At 36.2% G+C, this 22,316-nt stretch overlaps 4 protein-coding genes across 4 annotated transcripts; all 4 read right to left on the bottom strand.

Moving 5' to 3' along the window:
- Nucleotides 1-1,118: 1,118 nt before the first annotated feature.
- On the bottom strand, nucleotides 1,119-3,975 carry LOC111783671 (glycine cleavage system H protein 2, mitochondrial). The gene is made up of 3 exons (XM_023664587.2): nucleotides 3,743-3,975; nucleotides 2,514-2,773; nucleotides 1,119-1,446 (listed from the first exon to the last, which is right to left on the bottom strand). Exons 1-3 carry the CDS (start codon nucleotides 3,819-3,821, stop codon nucleotides 1,318-1,320), a joined length of 468 nt encoding a protein of 155 aa, XP_023520355.1. The 5' UTR covers nucleotides 3,822-3,975; the 3' UTR covers nucleotides 1,119-1,317.
- A 2,060-nt stretch (nucleotides 3,976-6,035) lies between these two features.
- LOC111783667 (Tetratricopeptide repeat (TPR)-like superfamily protein) lies at nucleotides 6,036-11,413 on the bottom strand (the record flags this gene model as incomplete). Its single annotated transcript, XM_087120388.1, is given in 9 exon segments — nucleotides 6,036-6,121; nucleotides 6,124-6,683; nucleotides 7,843-7,967; nucleotides 8,310-8,515; nucleotides 8,781-8,926; nucleotides 9,377-9,626; nucleotides 10,195-10,427; nucleotides 10,513-10,631; nucleotides 11,400-11,413. Coding segments are annotated over 9 exon segments (1,677 nt in total), but the record flags the coding sequence as incomplete, so codon positions are not given.
- A 1,016-nt stretch (nucleotides 11,414-12,429) lies between these two features.
- LOC111783672 (glycine cleavage system H protein 2, mitochondrial-like) lies at nucleotides 12,430-15,734 on the bottom strand. The gene is made up of 3 exons (XM_023664588.2): nucleotides 15,392-15,734; nucleotides 13,828-14,087; nucleotides 12,430-12,674 (listed from the first exon to the last, which is right to left on the bottom strand). Exons 1-3 carry the CDS (start codon nucleotides 15,468-15,470, stop codon nucleotides 12,552-12,554), a joined length of 462 nt encoding a protein of 153 aa, XP_023520356.2. The 5' UTR covers nucleotides 15,471-15,734; the 3' UTR covers nucleotides 12,430-12,551.
- An 836-nt stretch (nucleotides 15,735-16,570) lies between these two features.
- LOC111783670 (proteasome subunit alpha type-2-A) lies at nucleotides 16,571-21,473 on the bottom strand. The gene is made up of 11 exons (XM_023664586.2): nucleotides 21,264-21,473; nucleotides 21,103-21,179; nucleotides 20,636-20,700; nucleotides 20,496-20,542; nucleotides 19,947-20,022; nucleotides 19,371-19,438; nucleotides 18,945-19,014; nucleotides 18,482-18,567; nucleotides 18,163-18,225; nucleotides 17,461-17,526; nucleotides 16,571-16,914 (listed from the first exon to the last, which is right to left on the bottom strand). The coding sequence occupies exons 1-11, from the start codon at nucleotides 21,302-21,304 to the stop codon at nucleotides 16,866-16,868; spliced, it is 708 nt and encodes a 235-aa protein (XP_023520354.1). The 5' UTR covers nucleotides 21,305-21,473; the 3' UTR covers nucleotides 16,571-16,865.
- Nucleotides 21,474-22,316: the final 843 nt, after the last annotated feature.

Here is a 22,316-nt window from a genome sequence, read left to right as displayed (position 1 = left end):
AGAGGAGAACGAAGCAAATGGTCATATGTGACGGTCCAAAATTGACAATTAGCAGTAGGCTTGGGCTATTAGGTCCAAACAATTAGCAATGAGTTTGGGCTATTATAAAGGGTTTGAGAAATTTCTTTGACCAGAAGATTTGAATAAGTGACTTGGATAAAGTTTACCATCTAACTCTTTGTATTTTTTACGGTATTAATATTAGTATTTCATATATTTTTCAAAACATTTGACCTCCTATAAGACAGTTGACTTTCCAGGAGACATTTCAAGAACATTTGACCTCCTATAAGACAGTTGACTTTCTAGGAGACATTTCAAGAGTTGTGACTTTTACACGTATATTTTTCAAAACATTTGACCTCCTATAAGACAGTTGACTTTGCAGGAGACATTTCAAGAGTTGCGACTTTTACATGACATTTGACCTCTTATAAGACAGTTGACTTTCCAGGAGACATTTCAAGAGTTGTGACTTTTACACGGGATTATAATTAGCTACGGTATAAATGTAACCTTGAAGTAAATAAAATGTCATGAAATACATTAATGAAAAATTATAACTCTAAATTATCATACACCCAAAATTTGTAACAAGTAAGAATAAATGCAACTCATTTTCCTTAAAGTTCATATGATATGATTGAAATGTCTTGGTTCTTATCAGGTAGTAAGACCAAAAAGACCATCCAGTGTGAAAACGGGAATAGATTAACAATAATACAATACCATATGAGCTAAAAAAATTGTAGTTTACATTTTTCACTCCCGTTTAGTCAAAGGCTAGAAAGTTATCTCAAATCCCTCTCTAATTTATAACAAAATAAAGTTATCTCAAATCCCTCTCTAATTTATAACAAAATACACCGTTATCTACACGACCTACTCTATTCCTGAAGTTGACCAAAATTAAGAATAAGAATAAAATGTAGGACCCGCTACAATAAGAATAAACCAAATTAGAAGAGAGAAAAACAATAGTGGCTCGTGGCACGTGGCACCAACACTCAAGGTTCTTATGTTTTATGAAAATTTTCCGCTTAACTTGTTCTTTTATTTGTATTTGTTTCGATATATTTCGATCATGGGTTCATATCTAGCACTGAGACGGGTAGGCATCTCGAACAAAGGCCTCTTTTCCTGGATTTTTCACAACATAACAATAGTTGCAGATTCAAAGGGATCAAATTATTGATCTGAGTGGGGAAATTTCCACCATTTTTGTGAGTCTTACAAAGGAAAAGGAAATCCAGAAGACTGAAGAAAAAGAAAAGGAAGGAAGATCTGATAAAGGCTGCCGACATCTTCAATGAACTCTCAGTGCTTTGAATCTTCTTCTTCACAGAACTTGGAGTACTGCTCAGAGTCCATCAAATTCTTCAGTTCATTACTGTCACTAACCTCCACCTTAATTATCCATCCATTCTCATATGGGCTTGAGTTCACCTGCATTGTTAACACATACATATTCATCAACAACAGCCAAGTCACTCATACTCATACTCATATACAACACAAAACAAAACAAAATTGTTTGTTTTAGTCCGTTACGTGTCGCCGTCAGCCTCACGGTTTTAAAACGCGTCTACTAGAGAGAGGTTTCCACACCCTTATAAAAAATGTTTTGTTCCCCTCTCCAACTGATGTGAGATATCACAATCCACTCCCCTTTGGGGCCAGCGTACTCGCTGGCACTCGTTTCCCTCTCTAACTGATGTGGGATCTCACAATCCACCCCCTTTATGGCCCAACGTCCTCGCTGGCACTCATTCCCCTCTCTAACCAATGTGGGATCTCATCATCCACCCCCTTCGGGGCCCTAGCATCTAGCATCCTACCTAGCAAACTGCTAGCTCAAGCCCACCATTAGCAGATATTGTCTACTTTGGTCCGTTACGTATCGTCGTCAGCTTCAAGGTTTTAAAACGCGTATGCTAGGGAGAGGTTTCCACACCCTTATAAAGAATGTTTCGTTCCCCTCTCCAACCGATGTGAGATATCACAATCCACCCCCTTCGAGGCCCAGCGTTCTTGTTGGCACTCGTTCCCCTCTCCAACCAATGCGGGATCTCACACAAAACGACTAGAAAGTTTTCCGTAGATGCAATGGGGAAGATAATCAAAGAAACAGTACTTGTTAAGAAAACGTCCAAAGGTCTTGCCAGGTTGTCTCCTGAATATGGCTAAAGAAAGCTGAATAATCCAAAGAATATAGAATATGCAATATGCAAACTCCAATGACAACATTTTCATGATACAAGAAGAGTTGGTATGACTCAAATGAGCAGCTAATCTACCTTCACACATTTACATTAACCAGATATTTCGAGAGAGATCTCGCATAGTATAAACAACTAGTGCACTGCTTTATATCACCAACGTAGACATGTCAAGTAACGAAACTACGACTCGAGTCATTCATTAAATAGAAACCATCTTAAAGTATCTAAAAGTGCAAAGAAGATGTAAAATAAACTTAATAATGAGTAAGAATACGAGGTCGAGGAACCCACCAGACCAGGGGAACTGCTGAGCTCGTCATTGACCTCAACGATTTTCCCCGACACAGGAGAGTTAATATCACTGGTAGCCTTGACACTTTCTACCGCACCAAAGCTGCCATCCTGTTTAACAGAGGCTCCAACCTCTGGTAATTCAACATAGACAACATCACCCAAATGATCTTGAGCATGATCAGTTATGCCAATAGTTGCTTTATCCCCTTCTACTTTCACCCATTCATGAGAGGTGGCATACTTCAAATCCTTCACAACTGCACAAATTCAAGGTACAAGTTATTTCCCTTCACATGTAGTTTTAAACATAAACTTGACTGCTAGATATTCCATAATTCCATTGCAATGCACTTTAAATGCAAAAATTGGACTTCCATTGCAATCATGTGACCGTACGAAACATTATACTCTCAATTTTGCTCGCTTGTAAGACGTCGAATAATTGAGAAACAGTTTGCCTTTCCATAAGACTATGCTATATAATGTATATCATACAAATGTACAATTGTCTCTTTTGCTTCTCATATGGATTTTATACTTCTACATCCGATCCCTTTCATTGCATTGTTAAGTAGATGCAAATATCAAGAATATGAAGTGCAAACTTCCAGAAATGTAAATTATCACAACACTTTTGTTATAGAAAACGAACAGAAAGTTATTGAAAACAAGAAATTCAGGAAGGAAAATTAATATCAAAACTAGAAAACTACATAATTAAGGATATCAGCAGCTAGAAAGGTCACCAAGGCACTTGTGTTAGTTCAAATAACAAGATTGAAATAAGAACACATGAACAAATTAAAGGAAGGCGATAAAAAGGAAAGTAGAATCGAATATCATGTTTGAGATTCATCACATCAAAATTCAAATGGAAGGTGAAAAGATTTATAAACCGATTCAAAATTCAAAAAATCATAAAGCAGAATGGCAGATATTCATCCATCTGCCTAAGATCTAGATATTCATTATATAATCACCTCAATAATTCACAAGACAAATACAAAAAACGAAACAAATCCAGCAATTCATGCCACCGATCAAACAAACGGAAAATATAAACAAAACTCATCGCTGGAAACTGAGATCTTCCAATGTGAAAAGCAGATCGATCAGTTTCATTTCTTTTCGCCAACATTAAAAATTCATCTACCGCACAATCAGGCTAACAAAAATTGAGAAAGAAAAAAGAAAACCAGTACATAAAAAACGTGGATTCGGCTCACCAGAAGCAAACCCTCTATAGGGAGTTGAGATCCTAAGAAATGAAGCAGCTCTTGAAGCCCAAAGCAACCTCGACGCCATTGATGAAACTTAGAAAGCTCTGTAAAAACCCTTTTCTCGACAGAAGCTTGTTTCGCTGCTAAATGCTTTGTCTCGCCGTCACCTTTAAGAGATCAGTTTCATGAAAGGGACTTTTATTAGCTTTCAGGGATCAGTATCACAGTACAGTAGCTGTGGAGATGCCGCCTATAATATATATATATATATATATATATATATATATATATATATATTTATTTATTCATTCATTTTATTTTCTTCATTATTAAAAATACCTTTAAACTTTATCCTTTAAAAAATACTTTTGATATTTTAATAATGTTTCAAAAATACAATTTAACTTTAAAAAGATTTCATACCCTTTGGTCTCTTTTAAAATTTAAAAATATCTTTATTATTACTATTATTTTAAAATATATATATAAAATTTTAAAATTAATATTAACACCCTGACTTTTATAATAATAGTTCAAAAACAATTTATCGTCAATAATATGAATAGAAATTGTCTCTCGATACTTCATAAATTGTCTTCAAATTTTTTTAACGTTAATCAGTACTTTTGAAATAAAATACTAATGGTAAATGTATTTTTTTTTTAAATTGTGTTTTTGAAATAAAAAAAAAAGTTTAAAAGGTATTAATAAAAAATTTCAAAACTCAAATCTATTAAAAAATATATATATATTTTTTAAAAATAATTTTGAAACTAAGAATTTAAAATGATAATAATAACCATAAAGAAATTTTTAAGATAAAGTATGTTTTTTTAATTTTTTTCAACTCAAATAATATTTATTAAATAATAAATCCAATCAAATTCGACCATAATTTATTTAAATTTTATTTTCAATAAAAAGTAAAAATTCAATTCATAAAATATCTATTAATTTTTTAGAACATTTAATTAATATCAGTCATTTAATTTTAATATATATTTTAAAAATTATTTTTCAAATAATTAAAATTAACATTAATATTTTTTCATTTATTTGGAAATAATTCAATTCAAATATGTTCATAATCCCATCTAAGTTGTTCGAGTTAGATTGAATTGATCAAATTTTTCGAGTTCCTATCCATTTGGTCCCACGTGTGAGCGTGAGGATGTCAGGTGGTGGGTCAATGTGTCAACAATAAACCCACTTTCGCCACAGGCAACAAACTGAGAATTGGAGGTAGGTGGGCTTTGTTTGGTACCTAAAATTGTGTGCTTTTTTTTGGAATTTTTCTATTTATTTTAATTTCTTCTTACAATTTACTTGTTTTTTTTTTTTTTTTTTTTTTTTTAATGGGAATAATATTTTTCAAATAAAATAAAAAAAGAAAAAGAATTTCGGAATAATACTTTATTGACAATAAATAATTTATTTTATTTCATTATCATTCAACTTTTTTTTATAAAGTTTTTTATTGAAACTTTTAGATTTCACATTTTTTTTCATTGGTTTGATGAGTACAAGAGTTTGAAACACTATTGTCGGTGTCAGACTTTGACACCATTTGTAACACCATTTGTAACAGTTAAAGCCATAACTAGTAGACATATTGTCCTATTTAGATTTTTCCTTTCCGGCTTCCCTCAAGGTTTTTAAAATGCATCTGAAAAGGTGGTTTCCCTCAAGGTTTTTAAAACGCATCTGAAAAGGTTTCCACACCTTGCAAATATTGTTCTATTTGGACTTTCCCTTTCAGGCTTCCGAAGAGGTTTTCACACCTTTATAAAGAATGTTTCTGTAACGACCCAAATCAACCTCTAGTAGATATTGTCCTTTTTGGGCTCCCCCTCAAGGCTTTAAAACGCGCTGGGAAAAGGTTTCCACACTCTTATAAATAGTGGTTTATTCTTCTCCCAACCAATATGGGACATCACAATCCATCCCCTTTGGAGCCCAGCGTCCTTACTGACACACCGCCTCTTGTCTACCCCCCTTCGGGGAACAACGAGAAGGCTGACACATTATCCGGTGTCTGACTCTGATACCATTTGTAACGCCCCAGATCCACTGCTAGCAGATATTGTTCTCTTTGGGCTTTCCCTTTCGGGCTTCCCTTCAAGGTTTTAAAACGCGTCTACTAAGGGAAGGTTTCCACACCCTTATAAATGGTGGTTTGTTCTCCTCCCAACCAATGTGGGACATCACAATTTCGTTCTCCTCCTCAATCGACGTGGGATCACAATGCACTTGCAAAGGTACCTTTCAGTTGAATTGTAATCCTATTGGAACATAAGAATGTACAAACAAGGCAGAAGATTATAAGTTCAGAATGTACAAACAAGGCAGAAGATTATAAGTTCAGACAGGCAATAGAGTTTTCACACATCTTTATGTATTGTTCTAACAACATTTGTAACCTGTTCAATCTGTTCTACACTTGAACATGCTGAGAGAAGTACTTTAGCAGTTCCTCCATCTGGATAACAACCAGCATCAATCATCTCTTCAAATATTTCTAAGCATCTTTTGTAAAGCTTCTTTCTCGAGTAGGCGCCAATCCGTGAAGTCCACGTCACGACGTCGGGTTCTAAATTTTTTGCAGGAAGCAATTGAAACAATTCCTCCATTCTCTCCAAGAAACCTGCTCGTCCATAGACATTGATCAAGATGTTGTACGTGCTGATATCTGCTCTATATGGTCCTTTTTGCATGGTAGAAAGAAGATCTTCCATTTTTTCAAATTGGCCTAAACGGCCATAAAGATTAAGCATGCTGTTCACCACAAATGTGTCTGGTTTTAGCCCTGATTTATGCATCTGACCAATAATATCTTCACATTTAGCTGCATTGCCAGCGTTTGAATAGGCAGATAAAAGAAGCATGAAGGATTTCATTGTTGGGGTTATCCCAATTCGTCTCATTTCTTCGAAAACGGATTGTGCATCTAAATTGCATAAGGTTTAGAGTTAGAAAAGCATTATAAGAAAATGATAGCTTCAATTTAAACATATTTTTACACTTAGATCCTTCCCTGGTCAGTCAATGCAACCTTCCTATTGCTCTATGTTGGATTTCGATAATCGCCCGGGAAATCCTTTCTTTTCGGTGAGAGGAAATTGTCGACAGGAGGTTGTTGGAAGAAAAATAAAATGCGTAAAATAACAGAGAGAAGGTCTGAAAGTTTGACTGCTCTTCAAAATCAGGTTGTTAAATCTTCTGAACAGATTTCCTATTTAAATATAACCTATCCTAAAAATGGGTGGAGAGTGGCCAACTGAATCTGTGCCACTTCCTAGAAAATTGCCGTCTAAGAATTAGCTAATCCATTTGACGTGTTTGTCAAATGGTGAAATGGAGAATTAAATGTAAACGTGTGAATCTAAATAAGGAAAAACAAAGGTTTTATCTAACACTCTATGTTGATGATGTTGGGAGGGAGTCATATTGGCTAATATAGGAAATGATCATGGGTTTATAGATAAGGAATACATCTCCGCCCAAAGCAAAGCCATGAGAGCTTATGCTCAAAGTTGACAATATCATACCATTGTGGAGACTCGTGATTCCTAACATGGTATCAGAGTCATCCCTTAACTTAGCCATGCTCAAATGTCGAACAAAGAAGTTGTGAGCCTCGAAGGTGTAGTCAAAAGTGACTCAAGTGTCGAACAAAGGGTGTACTTTGTTCGAGGACTCTAGAGAAGGAGTCGAGCCTCGATTAAGGGGAGGTTGTTCGAGGGCTCCATAGGCCTCGGAGGAGGCTCTATAGTGTACTTTGTTCGAGGGGAGAATTGTTGGGATGGAGTCCCACGTTGGCTACTTTAGGGAATGATCATGGGTTTATAAGTAAGAAATACATCTCTATTGGTATGAGATCTTTTCGGAAGTCCAAAGCAAAGTCACGAGGGATTATGCTCAAAGTGGACAATATCATACCATTGTAAAGAGTCGTGATTCCTAACACAACATACATAATTTGAGTTGGCTCTCTTTCTTTTTAATACCAGATTTTGATAATATGTATTCCGCAATGAGTGTAAACCTTGACGTCATAATGAATTATCAATGGAAGAATTGTTAAATGTATCCTCAAGTTTACATACCCTCATGAAGTCCAGCTCTTCCATATGCATCCACCATGATATTGTATGACGCTCTATCTGGTTCACACCCCATGTGTTGCATGAGTGAAAAAATTTCTGCTGCTCCATATGGATAGCCAGCACGACTGCAAGTGACCAAAAGGGTATGCTTTTTAATAAGGAAAAAATTACATCGAATGGCTACTACGGTACTCTAAATTTTTCTAATGCATGAAAACATAAAGCTTATCCACAAAACATCAAATTTATAATCAATTCTTCAACATTGTTCTTAGATCAGAAATATTGTAACTATTAGAAGAGGAACATTAAATTTCGATTGCCTACCAAAGCTCACTAGCCATCAAGGTCCATATACCAGCCAGACATTCAAAGACTCGACCATTTTGAAGTGAACAGTGAAAACACCACTAACTTTTAAGAATGAAGACTATATCTACAAGAAGATCGTACCAGATTAGTTTTACCTATATGACTCCATGAGGGCATTATAAGCATAGACATCCGGTTCATAACCAGCTTCTTGTAGTTGCTCAAATATTTCTTCTGCTTTCTCACAAAGCCCCTCTCTAGCAAATGCGTTTACTAAAGCGGTAAAGGTGCAGATGTTAGGTTTGCACCTTTGACTTCTCATTTCGTCAAATATCTTTAGTGCCATATGAGACTTACTTTCCTGCATAAACCTATGATTATTAGGCTAGAAGGGAAAAGATTAAAAATCAAAACCAATTTCAAATCCACATAAGATTGTCATTATTTTACAGAAGCTTCAGGCCTTAAAGATAGCAGAACATATTGTGGACGGTATGGTATTAACGCTCCATTGAATAGGTCAGGAAAGTGAATGAGGGTTTTGGATAACTGTACTAAAGCAAACAAGACATGACGAACTTTAAATGCTGATAAAAGAGTTCTTAATTTAACCTGTCTGGGCTCACCTTTCCATATACGTTTATTAACATTGTGTATGTATCTGTAGAGGGTTGGCACCCATCTCTCTTCATCCTGTGAAAGATCTCTACTGCTTTGGCATTGTTCCCACCCTTTACCAGTCCATCAATATAAGCATTGTACACAATTGCACCTGTATAACAATTGACATAAACTTCAAATTTTCTTTGTTTCTGTTAATTTATCTTGCAAGTAAACATCCAATTTCTCAAGCCAGTTGTAGCAATGTTATCCTTTACTTTCAAAGTATCATAAATATATCTAAAACAGTAAAAAATACCAAACAAACTCTACTTTAAATTACTCAAAAGCTCAAAAACAAATAATTACTGGAATTGACATGACATGGCAGCATTGATTTGTTTATAAAAACAAAAAACAAAAGAATATGATGCATCAAGAATAATTTAATGGTCAAGATATGATTTCACGTGCAAGATTTTTGTATGACTAAGAATTATCTTTGAAGAGAAATTCAATACTAAGGCACATGTTTTGATATGAATTGAGGCTTAAATTTCTAAGCAAGAAGTTGATAATACTAGCTCCTTCGTAGCAGATGACAAATGAGTAATAAACATACTTGGTGAAAGGCCATACTTTCGCATTTCAGCAAATACAGCTTCAGCCTTCTCTAGCAATCCAGATTTGCAACAGGCCTTCAGAAGAAGTGCATAAGTATCTTCGGTTGGAATGCAATGAGATTCAAGAAGTTCTAAGTATGTTGATTCTACATCCTTATACAGGGATCTCTGCCCATAAGCATCCATAAGTAGATTGTACACAATCACATCTGGTCGGAAGGAGCTTTTGTTCAATATCCATTCACATATCTATAGAATTTCAGCAGCAAAAATAAGTATAAGTACAAATTGCACAAAACACAAAGCCATTTTGATGACATAAAGCTCTGTCTCTCTGTCTCTCTCTCTCTCTCCTGACATTTATTTAAACCATTCAAATTATTTATCAAGCTTGCATGAACTCCTCTTACACCATACACTCAAAAAGAAAGCACATTGTGACCTGAGATTTGTTTATCCATTTTAATTATTCATCCAACTTGCATGAGCTCCTCTCTGTTGAGGATTGTTGGAAGGGAGTCCCACATTGACTAATTAAGAGGATGATCATGGGTTTATAAATAAAGAATACTATCTTCATAGGCCTTTTGGGGAATCCAAAACAAAGCCATGAGAGCTTATGCTCAAAGTGGACAATATCATACCATTGTGGAGGTTCGTGATTCCTAACACTCTCACCCTACAAATTTGCATAACTACATGTCTTAATGTGTAACTAAACTATCAGCCTTTTTTTTTTCCAAAGGAAAAAGCAAAGAAGTTGAGGAATCCTTGGATTTGGTTAGTTGCATGACTGAACTATCAGACTAATTCTTACCAATATGATTGGAGCCCACTTCTTGTTGAGACGAAGTTGCACAGCTACACTGATGATATCATCCCAAGTTGAATTAGTGGCAGGTAGTGTGTCAAGAAAATCCCAGAGTCCCATATAATCTACTTCTTCCCTAACAAAGTCCATAATCTGTTGAGCAGTAGGCCCCAAAACAGGGAATATCCCATCAACAAAACCAGATCCATACTTCCATCCTCGTCCCCTCAAGGAACCACCTGAACAAAGTGATAATTAAAATCAAGATAATACACGCCAAAGTTAAAGTACAAAACACAGTTTCAAGTTTGTAGCATATCTTACATCGTTTTCTTGACAATCTTTTGCGATTGAAGGTTCTCAATTTTCCGCGTTTATCAACATAAACGCCATCACGTCTGGATTTCTCAACAACTTCATTCTCTGCACATTTTACTGTCCATCTGAAATCAGTTCCACAACATCTCGGTTGTAAGTATATGTTGTTAACTACGCTTCCAAAAATCAACCTGCAGAGTTTTTCATAAAAATATACACTTAACGAATGCCAAAAAAACAATCTATCTGTATCTATTGCAACTGTAGAGACATTGGCATAGTATATATAGTAAAATGCGCTTCAACAATCTGCAGTGTATCCATACAAATTTACACATAACGAATTCAAAAAGGCTTCTATCCATACAGATTTACCAAAGATAATGAAAGCATACATTATAAGTAAATCTACAGGCTTGTATCTGCTTTCATTACAATCGTAGATAGACATGTTGCCATAACCATTCAAGATAACGAAAGAATACACGAGACTAGATCGATCGTTTTAAGCATAAATGTGTGTAAAACACAAATCCTTCTTAAAATCAAACTGCACAAAAACACCATAAACAAAGAGAAAAAAAAATCTAGATGAAGCTATAAGAACTCATTCCAACACAACAATGAACAGATTCGTTAATCAGTAACATGAAATAATCGGAAAAGCAATCCGATATTTTCCAACTTGCATTACAATGATGCGCAATACCAACACCAGAGCTTCCATTGCCAGATTAAAACACCGACGAATAAACTACACAAACTCAAAACCGAATTACAAAGTTGCAGGCCACCATTGGAGTGTTTGGAAGTGAAATTGATAGGGGAAGAGAAAGGTCCTAAGCTTAAGCGAAACAAAAACAAGTTGGAGAAGAGAAAGCTGATGAACTTACATGAAAGCGCCGAGAAGAGATTACAGCAGGTGGATGAAAGATTGAGGAAATGGAAGAAGAAAAGTTATGGCAACGTCCATTGTAGATATGCATTGGTGTGGCCATGTGGGTTTTTATCTCTACGAAGGGAATGTGGAGTGGAGCTCTGTTTGTATTTAAAAATATCTAAATTTAAACATTTTGTTTTTTTTATTATCCTCAAAAAAAAAAAAAAATAAATAAAATAAACATTTCCTTTCAAAATTTCAATTAAAATTAGTTTAATACATTTAATTTATTTAAAAAATACCATTTAACTTTTAAAAATCCTTTTTTTAACTTTCAAATTTTGGTTAATATCTTAAAATATTTTTAAAATTTTAAAAAATATATTTAAATTTCTTTTTTTAAAAAAAAAACCCTTATTGTTACTCGTAACCATTAATATCACTCAAATATACCGAACCCTTAAATATTTAGAATAAAATTTTTTTAATTAAAAGATATTAACACTTTTAACCTATATTTTTGAACTTTTTTAAAAATTGAAAATATTGAAATTTGAATCGAGCTTGAAATATATTCATGACGCTGACATAATTTATTTATCTTGAAAGTAAGCATGAACGAAAACGGAACAGCTATACCGACATTTTTTGGCCTAAATTACATCAGAAACAATTTCGGGGACAGTGCAGAATGATCAAAACGAGCTTCCCGAGCCTACCGAGCCACTTAGTCGAACTGAGCCTTTGATTAAAAGATATTAACACTTTTAAACCGATATTTTTAAACTTTTAAAAAAATTAAAAAATATTGAAATTTCATTCATAAAATCGAGTGAGCTTGACTCATCCATTCATAAAATCGCATAATTTATTTATCTTGAAAGTAAGCATGAACGAAAACAGCTATACCGACATTTTTTTGGCCTAAACTACATCAGAAACAATTTCGGCACAGTGCAGAATGATCAAAACGAGCCTACCGAGCCCACCGAGCGACTTAGTCGAACTGAGCCAGACTAGCCAAAACAGAAAATATTACAGAATGCAGTTTCAAATGGATCAAATTATTGATATCAGTGGGAAAATTTCCACCATTTTTGTGAGTCTTACACAAAGGAAAGAAAAGGAAGGAAAAGCAACTGATCTGATAAGGCTGCTGATATCTTCAATGATCTTCTTCTTCACAGAACTTGGTGTACTGCCCGGAGTCCATCAAATTCTTCAGTTCATTACTGTCACTAACCTCCACCTTGATTATCCATCCATTCTCATATGGGCTTGAGTTCACCTACATTGTTAACACATACATATTCATCAACAACAGCCAAGTCACTCATACTCATACTCGTATACAACGCAAAACAAACCAAAATTGTTCGTTTTAGTCCGTTACGTGTCGCCGTCAGCCTCACGGTTTTAAAACGCGTCTGCTAGAGAGAGGTTTCCACACCCTTATAAAAAAATGTTTTGTTCCCCTCTCCAACTGATGTGAGATACCACAATCCACTCCCCTTTAGGGCCAGCGTACTCGCTGGCACTTGTTCCCCTCTTCAATTGATGTGGGATCTCACAATTCACCCCCCTTTAGGGCCCTAGCATCTAGCATCCTCCCTAACACACTACCTGGTGTTTGGCTCTGATACTATTTGCAATAGCTCAAGCCTACCACTTGCAGATATGGTCCACTTTGGCCCGTTACGTATCGTCGTTAGCCTCAAGGCTTTAAAACGCGTATGCTAGAGAGAGGTTTCCACACCCTTATAAAAAATGTTTCGTTCCCCTCTCCAACCGATCTGGGATCTCATAATCCACCCCCTATGGGACCTAACGTCCTCCCTAGCACACTACCCAGTGTCTGGCTCTGATATCATTTGTAACAGCCCAAGCTCACCACTAGCATATATTGTCCGCTTTGGCCCGCTACGTATCGCCATCAACCTCACAGTTTTAAAACGCGTCTACTATGGAGAGGTTTCCACACCCTTCTAAGGAATGCTTCGGTCCCCTCTCAAACCGATGTAGGATCTCACAATCCACCCCCTTCAAGGCCAAGCGTCCTCGCTGGCACTTGTTCCCCTCTCCAACCGAAGTGAGATCAAGTTTTCAGGAGACGCAAAGGGGAAGATAATCAAAGAAACGGTAATTGTTAAGAAAATGGCAGGCTATCTCCTGAATATGGTCAAAGAAAGCTATAGAATCCAAAGAACTTAGAATCTGCAATATGCAAACTCAAATGACTTGTTCATGATACAAGAAGAGATACTAATGCACCTCTAACATATAAATATCAAGTAATCAAACTAAGACTCAAGTCAATTGCTAGCTAGAATCCATCTTAAACTATCTAAAAAGTGCAAACAAGAAGTAAAATAAACTAAAATCTTTCCAGAGCCATTGTCAGATCATTATTAAGAACAAGAACATTCGGTCGAGGAACTAACCAGAGCAGGGGAACTACTGAGCTCGTCGTTGACCTCAACGATTTTCCCCGACACAGGCGAGTTGATATCACTGGTAGCTTTGACACTTTCTACTGCACCGAAACTCCCATCCTGTTTGACAGAGGTTCCAACCTCTGGTAATTCAACATAGACAACATCACCCAAATGATCTTGAGCATGATCAGTTATGCCAATCGTTGCTTTATCCCCTTCTACTTTCACCCATTCATGAGAGGTAGCATACTTCAAGTCCTTAACAACTGCACAAATTCGAGGTACACGTTATTTCACTACACTCATGTTACAGCTTGAAAACAATAAATGCGGTTGGGAAAGCGACGTGTGAGATCCTACATCGGTTGGAGAGAAGAACGAAACATTCCTTATGTAGAAATCTCTCCCTAGCAGACGCGTTTTAAAAATCCCTCAAAGAAAAACCCAAAAAGGACAATATTTACTAGCGGTGGGCTTGAGCTGTTACAAATGGTATCAGAGCAAGACACCAATTGGTTTGCCAACAAGGACGTTGGGCCCTCAAGGGGGTAGATTGTGAGATCCCACATCGATTGGAGAGGAGAATGAAACATTTCTTATAAGAGTGTAGAAATCTCTCCCTAACAGATGCGTTTTAAAAATGTCTCAAGGGAAAACCCAAAGAGGACAATATCTACTAGCAGTGGACTTGAGCTGTTACAAATGATATTAGAGCCAGACACCAAACAGTGTGTCAGCGAGAACACTAGGCCCTCAAGGGGGTGGATTGTGAGATCCCTGAACACTAGGCCCTCAAGGGGGTGGATTGTGAGATCCCTGAACACTAGGCCCTCAAGGGGGTGGATTGTGAGATCCCTGAACACTAGGCCCTCAAGGGGGTGGATTGTGAGATCCCTGAACACTAGGCCCTCAAGGGGGTGGATTGTGAGATCCCACATCAGTTAGAGAGGATAACGAATAAGGGTGTGTAAACGTCTCCCTAGCAAACACGTTTTAAAAACCTTGAGGGAAAGCTTAAAGAGGACAATGTTGGCCAGCGGGGGGCTTGGGCTATTACACGACATGTGCATAGAGTCTATCTACTAGCAAAACCAGGGAGGAAGATCGATATCAAACCGAGAAAACTACATAATTAACGATAACAGCAGCTAGAAAGGTCACCAAGGCACTGGTATTAGTTCAAACAACAAGATTGAAATAAGAACATATGAACAAATCAAAGGAAGGCGATAAAAAGGAGAGTAGAACGCAATATCTCATGTTTGGGATTCATCACACAACAATTCAAATGGAAGGTGAAAACACAATGCATATCAACAGATGTAGATTTAGCAGTAGGATAACATCTGTGAACCCAAAAACAGAGACAAATCCTGCAAATCTTGAAAAGGGTCAGCCATTGATCAAACAAACGGCAAAAATAAACAAAACCCATCAATGGAAACTGAGATCTTCGAATGTGAAAAGAAGATCGATCAGTTTCAAATATCCATCTACCAGACAAACAGATCAATCAAAACTGATAAAGAATTAGGAAAATCAGTACATAAAAAACGTGGGTTCGGCTCACCAGAAGCAAACCCTCTATGGGGTATTGAGATCCTGAGATACGAAGCAACTCTTGAAGCCCAAACCAGCCTCGACGCCATTGATGAACCTTGAAGCGCTCTGTAAAAACCCTTTTCTCTGCTTAATGCTTTGGGTTGCCGTCGCCGCTAATCAGCAATGTGGGATCAATATCATAGGACTGTAGGGTTGGTAGACAATATATTATTTTCTTGGATTTATACTTTACATTTTACGTATTTTGGGTGGATTTGGTTATTTTGGATGTGGGATCATACGCATTAATCCAAAAATAAAGGGAATATATATATGATTCAAACATGGAACGGAAACTAAGAAAACTACAGCTTGGAAAAGAATCCCCACATCGGACATTGGAGAGTGAGCCTGCAAGGTGGTGGGTCAATGTGTCGCCAACGAACTCACTTATAGCACAGTGATAGTTCGTGATCGGTGCCTTTGTTGGCTCTGCACCCTTTTAAGTAGGTGGGGTTCACATATTTCTTTATAAAACTTATTCATATGATCAATTTTTTTCAACCAAAAATTCATTATTAAATATTAAATCTATGAAATTTTTTAGGTCCCATTGGTTTAGGTGTTTATTTAGTTTTTTTTTTTTTTTTTTTTTTTTTTTTTTGCATGAACTTTTAACTTTCGCTTTTTTTAAGAAAAAAAAGGATGAGACTAGTCTACTTCTACTCGGGATGGTTGTTGATATACGATGACTCGGTCAGATCATGTATAATGTAAATTCGTTCAAATGCAAAAATGAAATAATTTTGAGTGGAACAAAATATCTCTCATTTGAGACTAGTCTATCAATGAACCTATTTATCGAAGGAAAAAAACACTTCGAAAAACAAATTTGAGACTAGTCTGGTCATATTTTTTATTATCGAACTTTATTTGAGTTGGATCATCAAGTTTTTTTTTAATACTAACTTAAATAAATCTAGTTTTTTAAAATTGGGTCTTACAAAGACTCATCTTTTTAAAAAATGAAGTGATTCTTTTGACAAATTAAGAATTTGGTGAAAATACTTTTCAAACAAAATAGAAATAGAGTTTGGGAATTTTGAACTAAAGTGTTTTAAGACTTGAGAGCTATGAGAGACTCTCGTCGCTCTACTTAGCATTCAAATGTCCCACATGTAATCCTTGTGAAAGATACCATAGAAACTGAAAGAAAGTACCATAATTTTGGTTACCAATCTGGACTTAATAATTTTAAAACAAGAAACCTTCTTCACAGCATCTAATCCAAGCATGCATGCATGCATAATTCCTTAACTAACATACAATGGTGGATGTATTGGAAACCTAAAATGTCCATACAATTTTTCTTCATTAACCTTCGCAATGGAAGTGCCAGGCATCATCAAGCTCACAGGCAGTGCCAGGCTACTTCACTTCAAAACCAAACACCCACTGTTGTCTTTTAAAAGAATTTACCTTCGCAGGCAAAAACATATTGCTTACTCTACTTCAGCTAAGTAATCATCAATCTCAGCAGGGGTTAGTACTCTGCAAAATAATATAGGCGTACCAGAAGTCAGTATCGATCGTAAGTGTTTCTGTTTCGGATAGAAATCGAAAAATCAAACTCGAGAGTAGAGACGAGATCCAAGAATACACGTGTGTGTGCAGAAAATGGCTACTCGTAACAGGAGAAGATGAATGAAATAGAGATACCAAATGTGCAGTCTATTTCTCATGACATGAATGCACCACACAAGCCTTAAAAGAAGTAACCATCAAAATCCTTTTTAGTGCTATAACATGAGCTTCATTAGCAATTGATAACTCTACATATATATAAAACATTTTTGGACCACCAAAGACACTCGAGAATATGCAGAAGGTCGAGATTTTCCAGTTTCACGCGTTGTCATTCAAACGGAACTTTCTAGGTTTCTACACTAAACCTCACCAATTTTGGTACATTACACTCGCAATGAAGCACATTAGCACAATAGCATAACGGACAATTCATTTATGTATAAGGGTTTTGAAGCTCAACCCAAGGGAAAAGATTTTTCTTTCCAGTAAAACAGAACAGGAGGGACCAACCTGAATTTCTTATCCGTGCCAATTATTCCAATTTCAATGTTTTTGCTTGAGATCTGACCTTCAAATCTACGGAAGAACAAAAAAGATTACCAATGATTAGCCATAAAATAAGAAACAATAATATTTGGGTGCAGACAGTATGCATATACATAATTTACAAAATGAAGATTTTAAATTTAGTTCACTTGAATGAACGGGTCAGAGAATGAATATATTTAGCTTAAAATACTGTCACCAATCACCAAGCAGCCCTATGGTGCTACATGATTATGAAGTTTCATATCTTTTATATACTTTCTCTTCTATGTAAATTAAGGTCTACGCATAATATCATCTTGAGAATCAGACCTAGCAGGTGCAAGAGAGAAACTTTGAGGCCACTTTTAGTCTTCTAAAAGCACAGGCCTTTTGAATTTGAGTTCGTTTTAAAATATAGGCAAATAGATTAGCCTTCCAAATTTGTAGGAAGTAACTTCCAAGTTGACCAAGGAAATTGATCTCTCCAGTTGAACTCTTGTTAAATGTTAAGATTTGTGTGGATAATGATCGATAAAAGGACGTAAGTTCTCCCTGTCATCATTACTCCATCTCCATCCCAAAAATGCTGTCATTTCATAGCATCTCCTTCACAAGGTAGAGAGAGAACAACATACGAAGAAACAAAGTTCATACATTAAATGATATTCTTTAAAATATGCATACCCCTCTTTTAAGGTTAAGATGGCAGTGTGCACTGCATCATCAAGCTCCATATCATCGGTATACCTAAATTGAAAAGCAAGATCGCCAAAACTATCAGGAAAATTGGATGAATGACACCAGGAACCAAAATAACCGACAAAACTATCTGTAGTATGCTACTTGGCAGCATTTAAATCAGATGCAATGGATAAATTTTAAGTTCACAAAGCTTGCTTTGGGTTCTATTTAATAAACTAAACAGAGTAATTAATGTGAAATCTGACGCAGAAACTGCTCAGTTTGACTAAAAAATTCAGGCGGCAGAAAATAGAACAGATACCTTTTTTCTAGGAATGTTTTGGCGTTAGAAACATTCTTCCCCATTGCAGAGGCTTTCCAAGAGAAATATGAACCAGATGGATCCACCTAGGGAAAAATTATTCCATTCAAGAAGAAAAGTGAATTGAGGTATAGCTTTTCAGTGGTGCTAACAAAAATTCATAACTTTCTATGAATATATCTATCACTTTCTATATCTATGTGGATAAATATATATACACATACAAATGCATATACATATAAGGGATCAATATTGTAGCACAAGACTTGAAAGGAGAAACAGCAAGTACACCCGAAAAACAAAATAATATTCAAAAGGTGGGAACCTGGATTTCATTACCGAGTTTACATGAAACTAAAATTAGGATATGGATACAAAAGACAGAGAATTATAAAATTAAAAGCCTACTTAAATCAGGCATTTAATGTGTTACTATTTTTTCAAGATATAAGAGATAATCTACCTGGTACAATTGAGGACCATTGTCGTCAAACCCAGCAACCAGCAAAGATACTCCAAATGGCCTTACTCCACTAAAGACAAGAAAACACAGAAAATAGAACTTTTGAATACATGGACCAAATTGAAAAGATCTATCAAGGCAAATGGCACCCAAGTTCCAGTCTGAAAACAAAATATTGGAAAGGCCAACATGGTGCGGCAACTATTTTCATTGAAAGGCATGATGAATAAGAGAAAATGGGGGAATGGAAGCTTGAAAAGAGTAAATTAAAATAGAAATTATTTATAAAAAAAGGATGCCTTCCACATTATGTTCATTCAGAGACTTCAAAATAAGTTTTTTGCAAGTTAGGCAACACCAATTTGTATCAAGCTTTCATTTAAAATCTGGAGTTTGAACAACTTTCAGGGCAAGAATTGTGGATACCCAGATTGGGTGAACTCCTGCATTACAGCTGCTGTTTCCCTCACAAGTTGGGTGACCGGAATTGGTTCCTAAGATACATTTTACACAAGTTACAACCATGTGAAGAAAATCATAAATACTATTTATATATATGTGTTCGCTTACTCAAGAGGGAAAATTGGCCAACAATCAAGATTGTGAAAAAGCTCAACTATATTAAAGAAAATCAACATGAAACAAAGATTGTTCGTATTCATTTAAAAAGTTTGTGCTCTTATTATATGAAAAGAGAAGAAAATGAGCACAATAGGAAACTGCATTAAAAAGGCCAAAAGAAGGGCCACAAAAGAACAGGCTAAGGGCCACAGGAGAAAGGTCACGATAAGATGTAATCTGATAATCAATCGATTTTTTTTTCTCCATATTCAAGCAGGCATGCACACACAAACTAAAGAGTACAGTTACGAAGAAAATCAATATGAGATTTAAAAACTCTCTGTACCTAGTGTATCAAAGTGTCTTATGAAGAATGATTATACAAACTAAAGTGTTTTAGTTATGAAGAAATTTGACATATGGGTGGAAACCTCATTGTACCTTGTACAGTCTATGATATTGCTCTGCCTGCTTCCTACTTTTTCTGACCAGAACTCTAAAATCAGGACCCATGCCACTGTAGGAAAAAATATCATAATAGAACTTGAAGGTGCTTAGGAAAAAAAATGAATGCTAAAAATAGATCGACTCAAATACCTGCTCTGTCCGAGCTCTAATGCTCAAGACCACAGAGATGCATATTTAAAAGAAAAATGTGACGGTTCATAAGAAGAATAACACGATTTATTAACAGTACCAAATAAAAACGTAAAACTACAATTCTTACTGATACTAAGTAACTTAGCTCCTTCCAATTCAACGAAGATTTTTTTTTCCAAAAGGCTACTCTATAGTCTTGGTCCATAATGTTAGCCAATAGTGGACTGTATTTACAGACTCAGACACAATCTTTGGAGTTCAAATTACATGTTATCATAAAGGCAGAGTAAGTCACAAAGACAGCAGATTATAACGACTAACAACATCAGTCTGAGAACACTCCAAAAAGTCTATCCGTGAGAGAGAAACACAGCAGAAATGTAATCAAACCTATAAACAACTCCAATATTTGGTGTCAGAGACTGTATCTTTTGAACCTGAGACAGAGAAAGCGTCATAAAATATAATGTGAACCATGAGAAAGGAGTTAAAGAAATATGAACTTATGTTTACTAAATTGAGTTACGTACAGATGTTTCATCAACCAAGATAGAAGGTAGTTTCTTTTCAGTCGCAATGACTACACCATTGGCAGCTGCAAGGAAGAAGGTATACCCAGACATAAATACTTCGACATCCTTTTACACATTTCCAGAGTTACGATCACCAACCACATAAATGCAACTTTCCAAGAGTAATTAATCAAGAACAGACAAAATCATGCATGTGTAAGCCGCAAAGCTAAGTATGAGATTGAATAAGCATTATGAAATAATCTAAGGTTAAGAAAACTAATAATATAATTAAAATAAGATCATAGTGCTGAAATCATAACTCGAGAAACAACTTCTTTATCCAAGTCCCTGAGAATTCTAAATAAATCATTATGTTCACACGAAGCAACATGAAAACACTGCTAAAAACTCAAATGCTCAAACTCCAGGAGATCAATTAAACTAAATATCATATAACCAAGCATCATTTGGCGTCAAGATACCTTTGATACCAAGAGATGTCTGACCAGATCCAACCGCTGTCAAGGCGTGTTCGATCTGCACAAGCTTGCCGGAAGGACTGAGCAAATACCACAAAAACACACCATAAGAAAGCAGAATCGAGAAAGAGGGAGGGAGAGAGAGGGAGTTTTGAGTGAGAGACCTGAAAGTGGTGAGAGAAAAAGAATACTGGCTGTCTCCCATGCCGTCTTCGAAGGAGTGAGTGTGATGGAGAGGAAATGGAGAATCGAGAAGAGGCTCTGAAATGGAAGTGTTCTTGAAGAATGCCGGAGAAAAGCAGAGCTCTCTCTCTCTCTGGTGCTGAAAGACCCGGGGGCTTTCTTGTTGCCGAAGAAGGCTTCTGGGTACGACGCTCCGACGGGCCCATGGCTTCTCTCTGGGCCTTGCGGCTCTCGGTCTTTATGTTCTTTTACAAAAGCTTTGGCCGAATTAATAAAAATAACTCTAAAAATATTCTTAAATTTTTTAATATTTTGTTTTAAAATTTTAAAATATTTAAAAATTACTCATGAAATTTTAAATCTGTTAATATATGGATAGAAACTATCTATCTAGAATTCATAGATCATCTCCAAACTTTTTTAATTATTATTTTTTTATTTCTAAAAGATCATCGCGTGGGTCTCACCTGATTTGTGAAAGTTTATTTGAGGTGGCGTCTCAACTCCAGATACTGGATACCGTTTATGAAGCCATACGTGATATTAAGTTTGTGCACAACAAGTCGACGAACCTAGAATCTAGAATTAACCCGTGGTTATTTGTTAGGTCAAAGATGCGACGAGAGCCTTGTTGAGTATATTTCTCCCTTTTCAGATTCTTGAGGATACTGGTCGAGACGATGGGGTGCTTGGGAGCTCAGTAGTCATAGAGAAATGTCGACCTGAAACATATCTAGACCCTGTAGAGTTGTTGTAGCTCAGTCGCTTGGGGTCGAGCAATTTTCTTCGTCGACACAACACCCACCCGGTTGAGGTCGAGGAGATGCCTCTCGCAGTTGAGGTTGAGGTGCCACCGTCATCGCCTCCCAAGAGTAGACGAAAGGAGGATTGTGCACAAAGATTCTCCTGAGGAAGTTCCTTAGGTGCCAATGCTGCGTGACGGTCATTGTTAGTAAACCAGACTTGCAGTCACAAACAGGATGTGGGGGATGACAACTTGTGGTCCTTTGAGGGCGGTAACATTAACCTAGTCG

This window comes from Cucurbita pepo, chromosome 20, assembly GCF_057944985.1.
Source record: "Cucurbita pepo subsp. pepo isolate OVF chromosome 20, ASM5794498v1, whole genome shotgun sequence".
NCBI lineage: Eukaryota > Viridiplantae > Streptophyta > Magnoliopsida > Cucurbitales > Cucurbitaceae > Cucurbita > Cucurbita pepo.
Note: the sequence above shows the minus strand (reverse complement) of the source record. Positions and strands in the feature narration are given on the sequence as shown.

Excerpts from the sequence above, each read along its gene's own strand:
- LOC111783672 (XM_023664588.2), bottom strand. The coding sequence starts at position 15,470 with ATGGCGTCGAGGCTGGTTTGGGCTTCAAGAGTTGCTTCGTATCTCAGG. Across the intron at positions 14,088-15,391 it reads CCATAGAGGGTTTGCTTCTG|TTGTTAAGGACTTGAAGTAT; the intron begins GTGAGCCGAACC and ends GAATTTGTGCAG. Across the intron at positions 12,675-13,827 it reads TCAGTAGTTCCCCTGCTCTG|GTGAACTCAAGCCCATATGA; the intron begins GTTAGTTCCTCG and ends TTAACAATGTAG.
- LOC111783670 (XM_023664586.2), bottom strand. The coding sequence starts at position 21,304 with ATGGGAGACAGCCAGTATTCTTTTTCTCTCACCACTTTCAG. Across the intron at positions 20,543-20,635 it reads TCTTGGTTGATGAAACATCT|GTTCAAAAGATACAGTCTCT; the intron begins GTACGTAACTCA and ends TCTCTGTCTCAG. Across the intron at positions 19,015-19,370 it reads CAGGAGTTCACCCAATCTGG|TGGAGTAAGGCCATTTGGAG; the intron begins GTATCCACAATT and ends TCTTGTCTTTAG.
- LOC111783671 (XM_023664587.2), bottom strand. The coding sequence starts at position 3,821 with ATGGCGTCGAGGTTGCTTTGGGCTTCAAGAGCTGCTTCATTTCTTAGG. Across the intron at positions 2,774-3,742 it reads CTATAGAGGGTTTGCTTCTG|TTGTGAAGGATTTGAAGTAT; the intron begins GTGAGCCGAATC and ends GAATTTGTGCAG. Across the intron at positions 1,447-2,513 it reads TCAGCAGTTCCCCTGGTCTG|GTGAACTCAAGCCCATATGA; the intron begins GTGGGTTCCTCG and ends TTAACAATGCAG.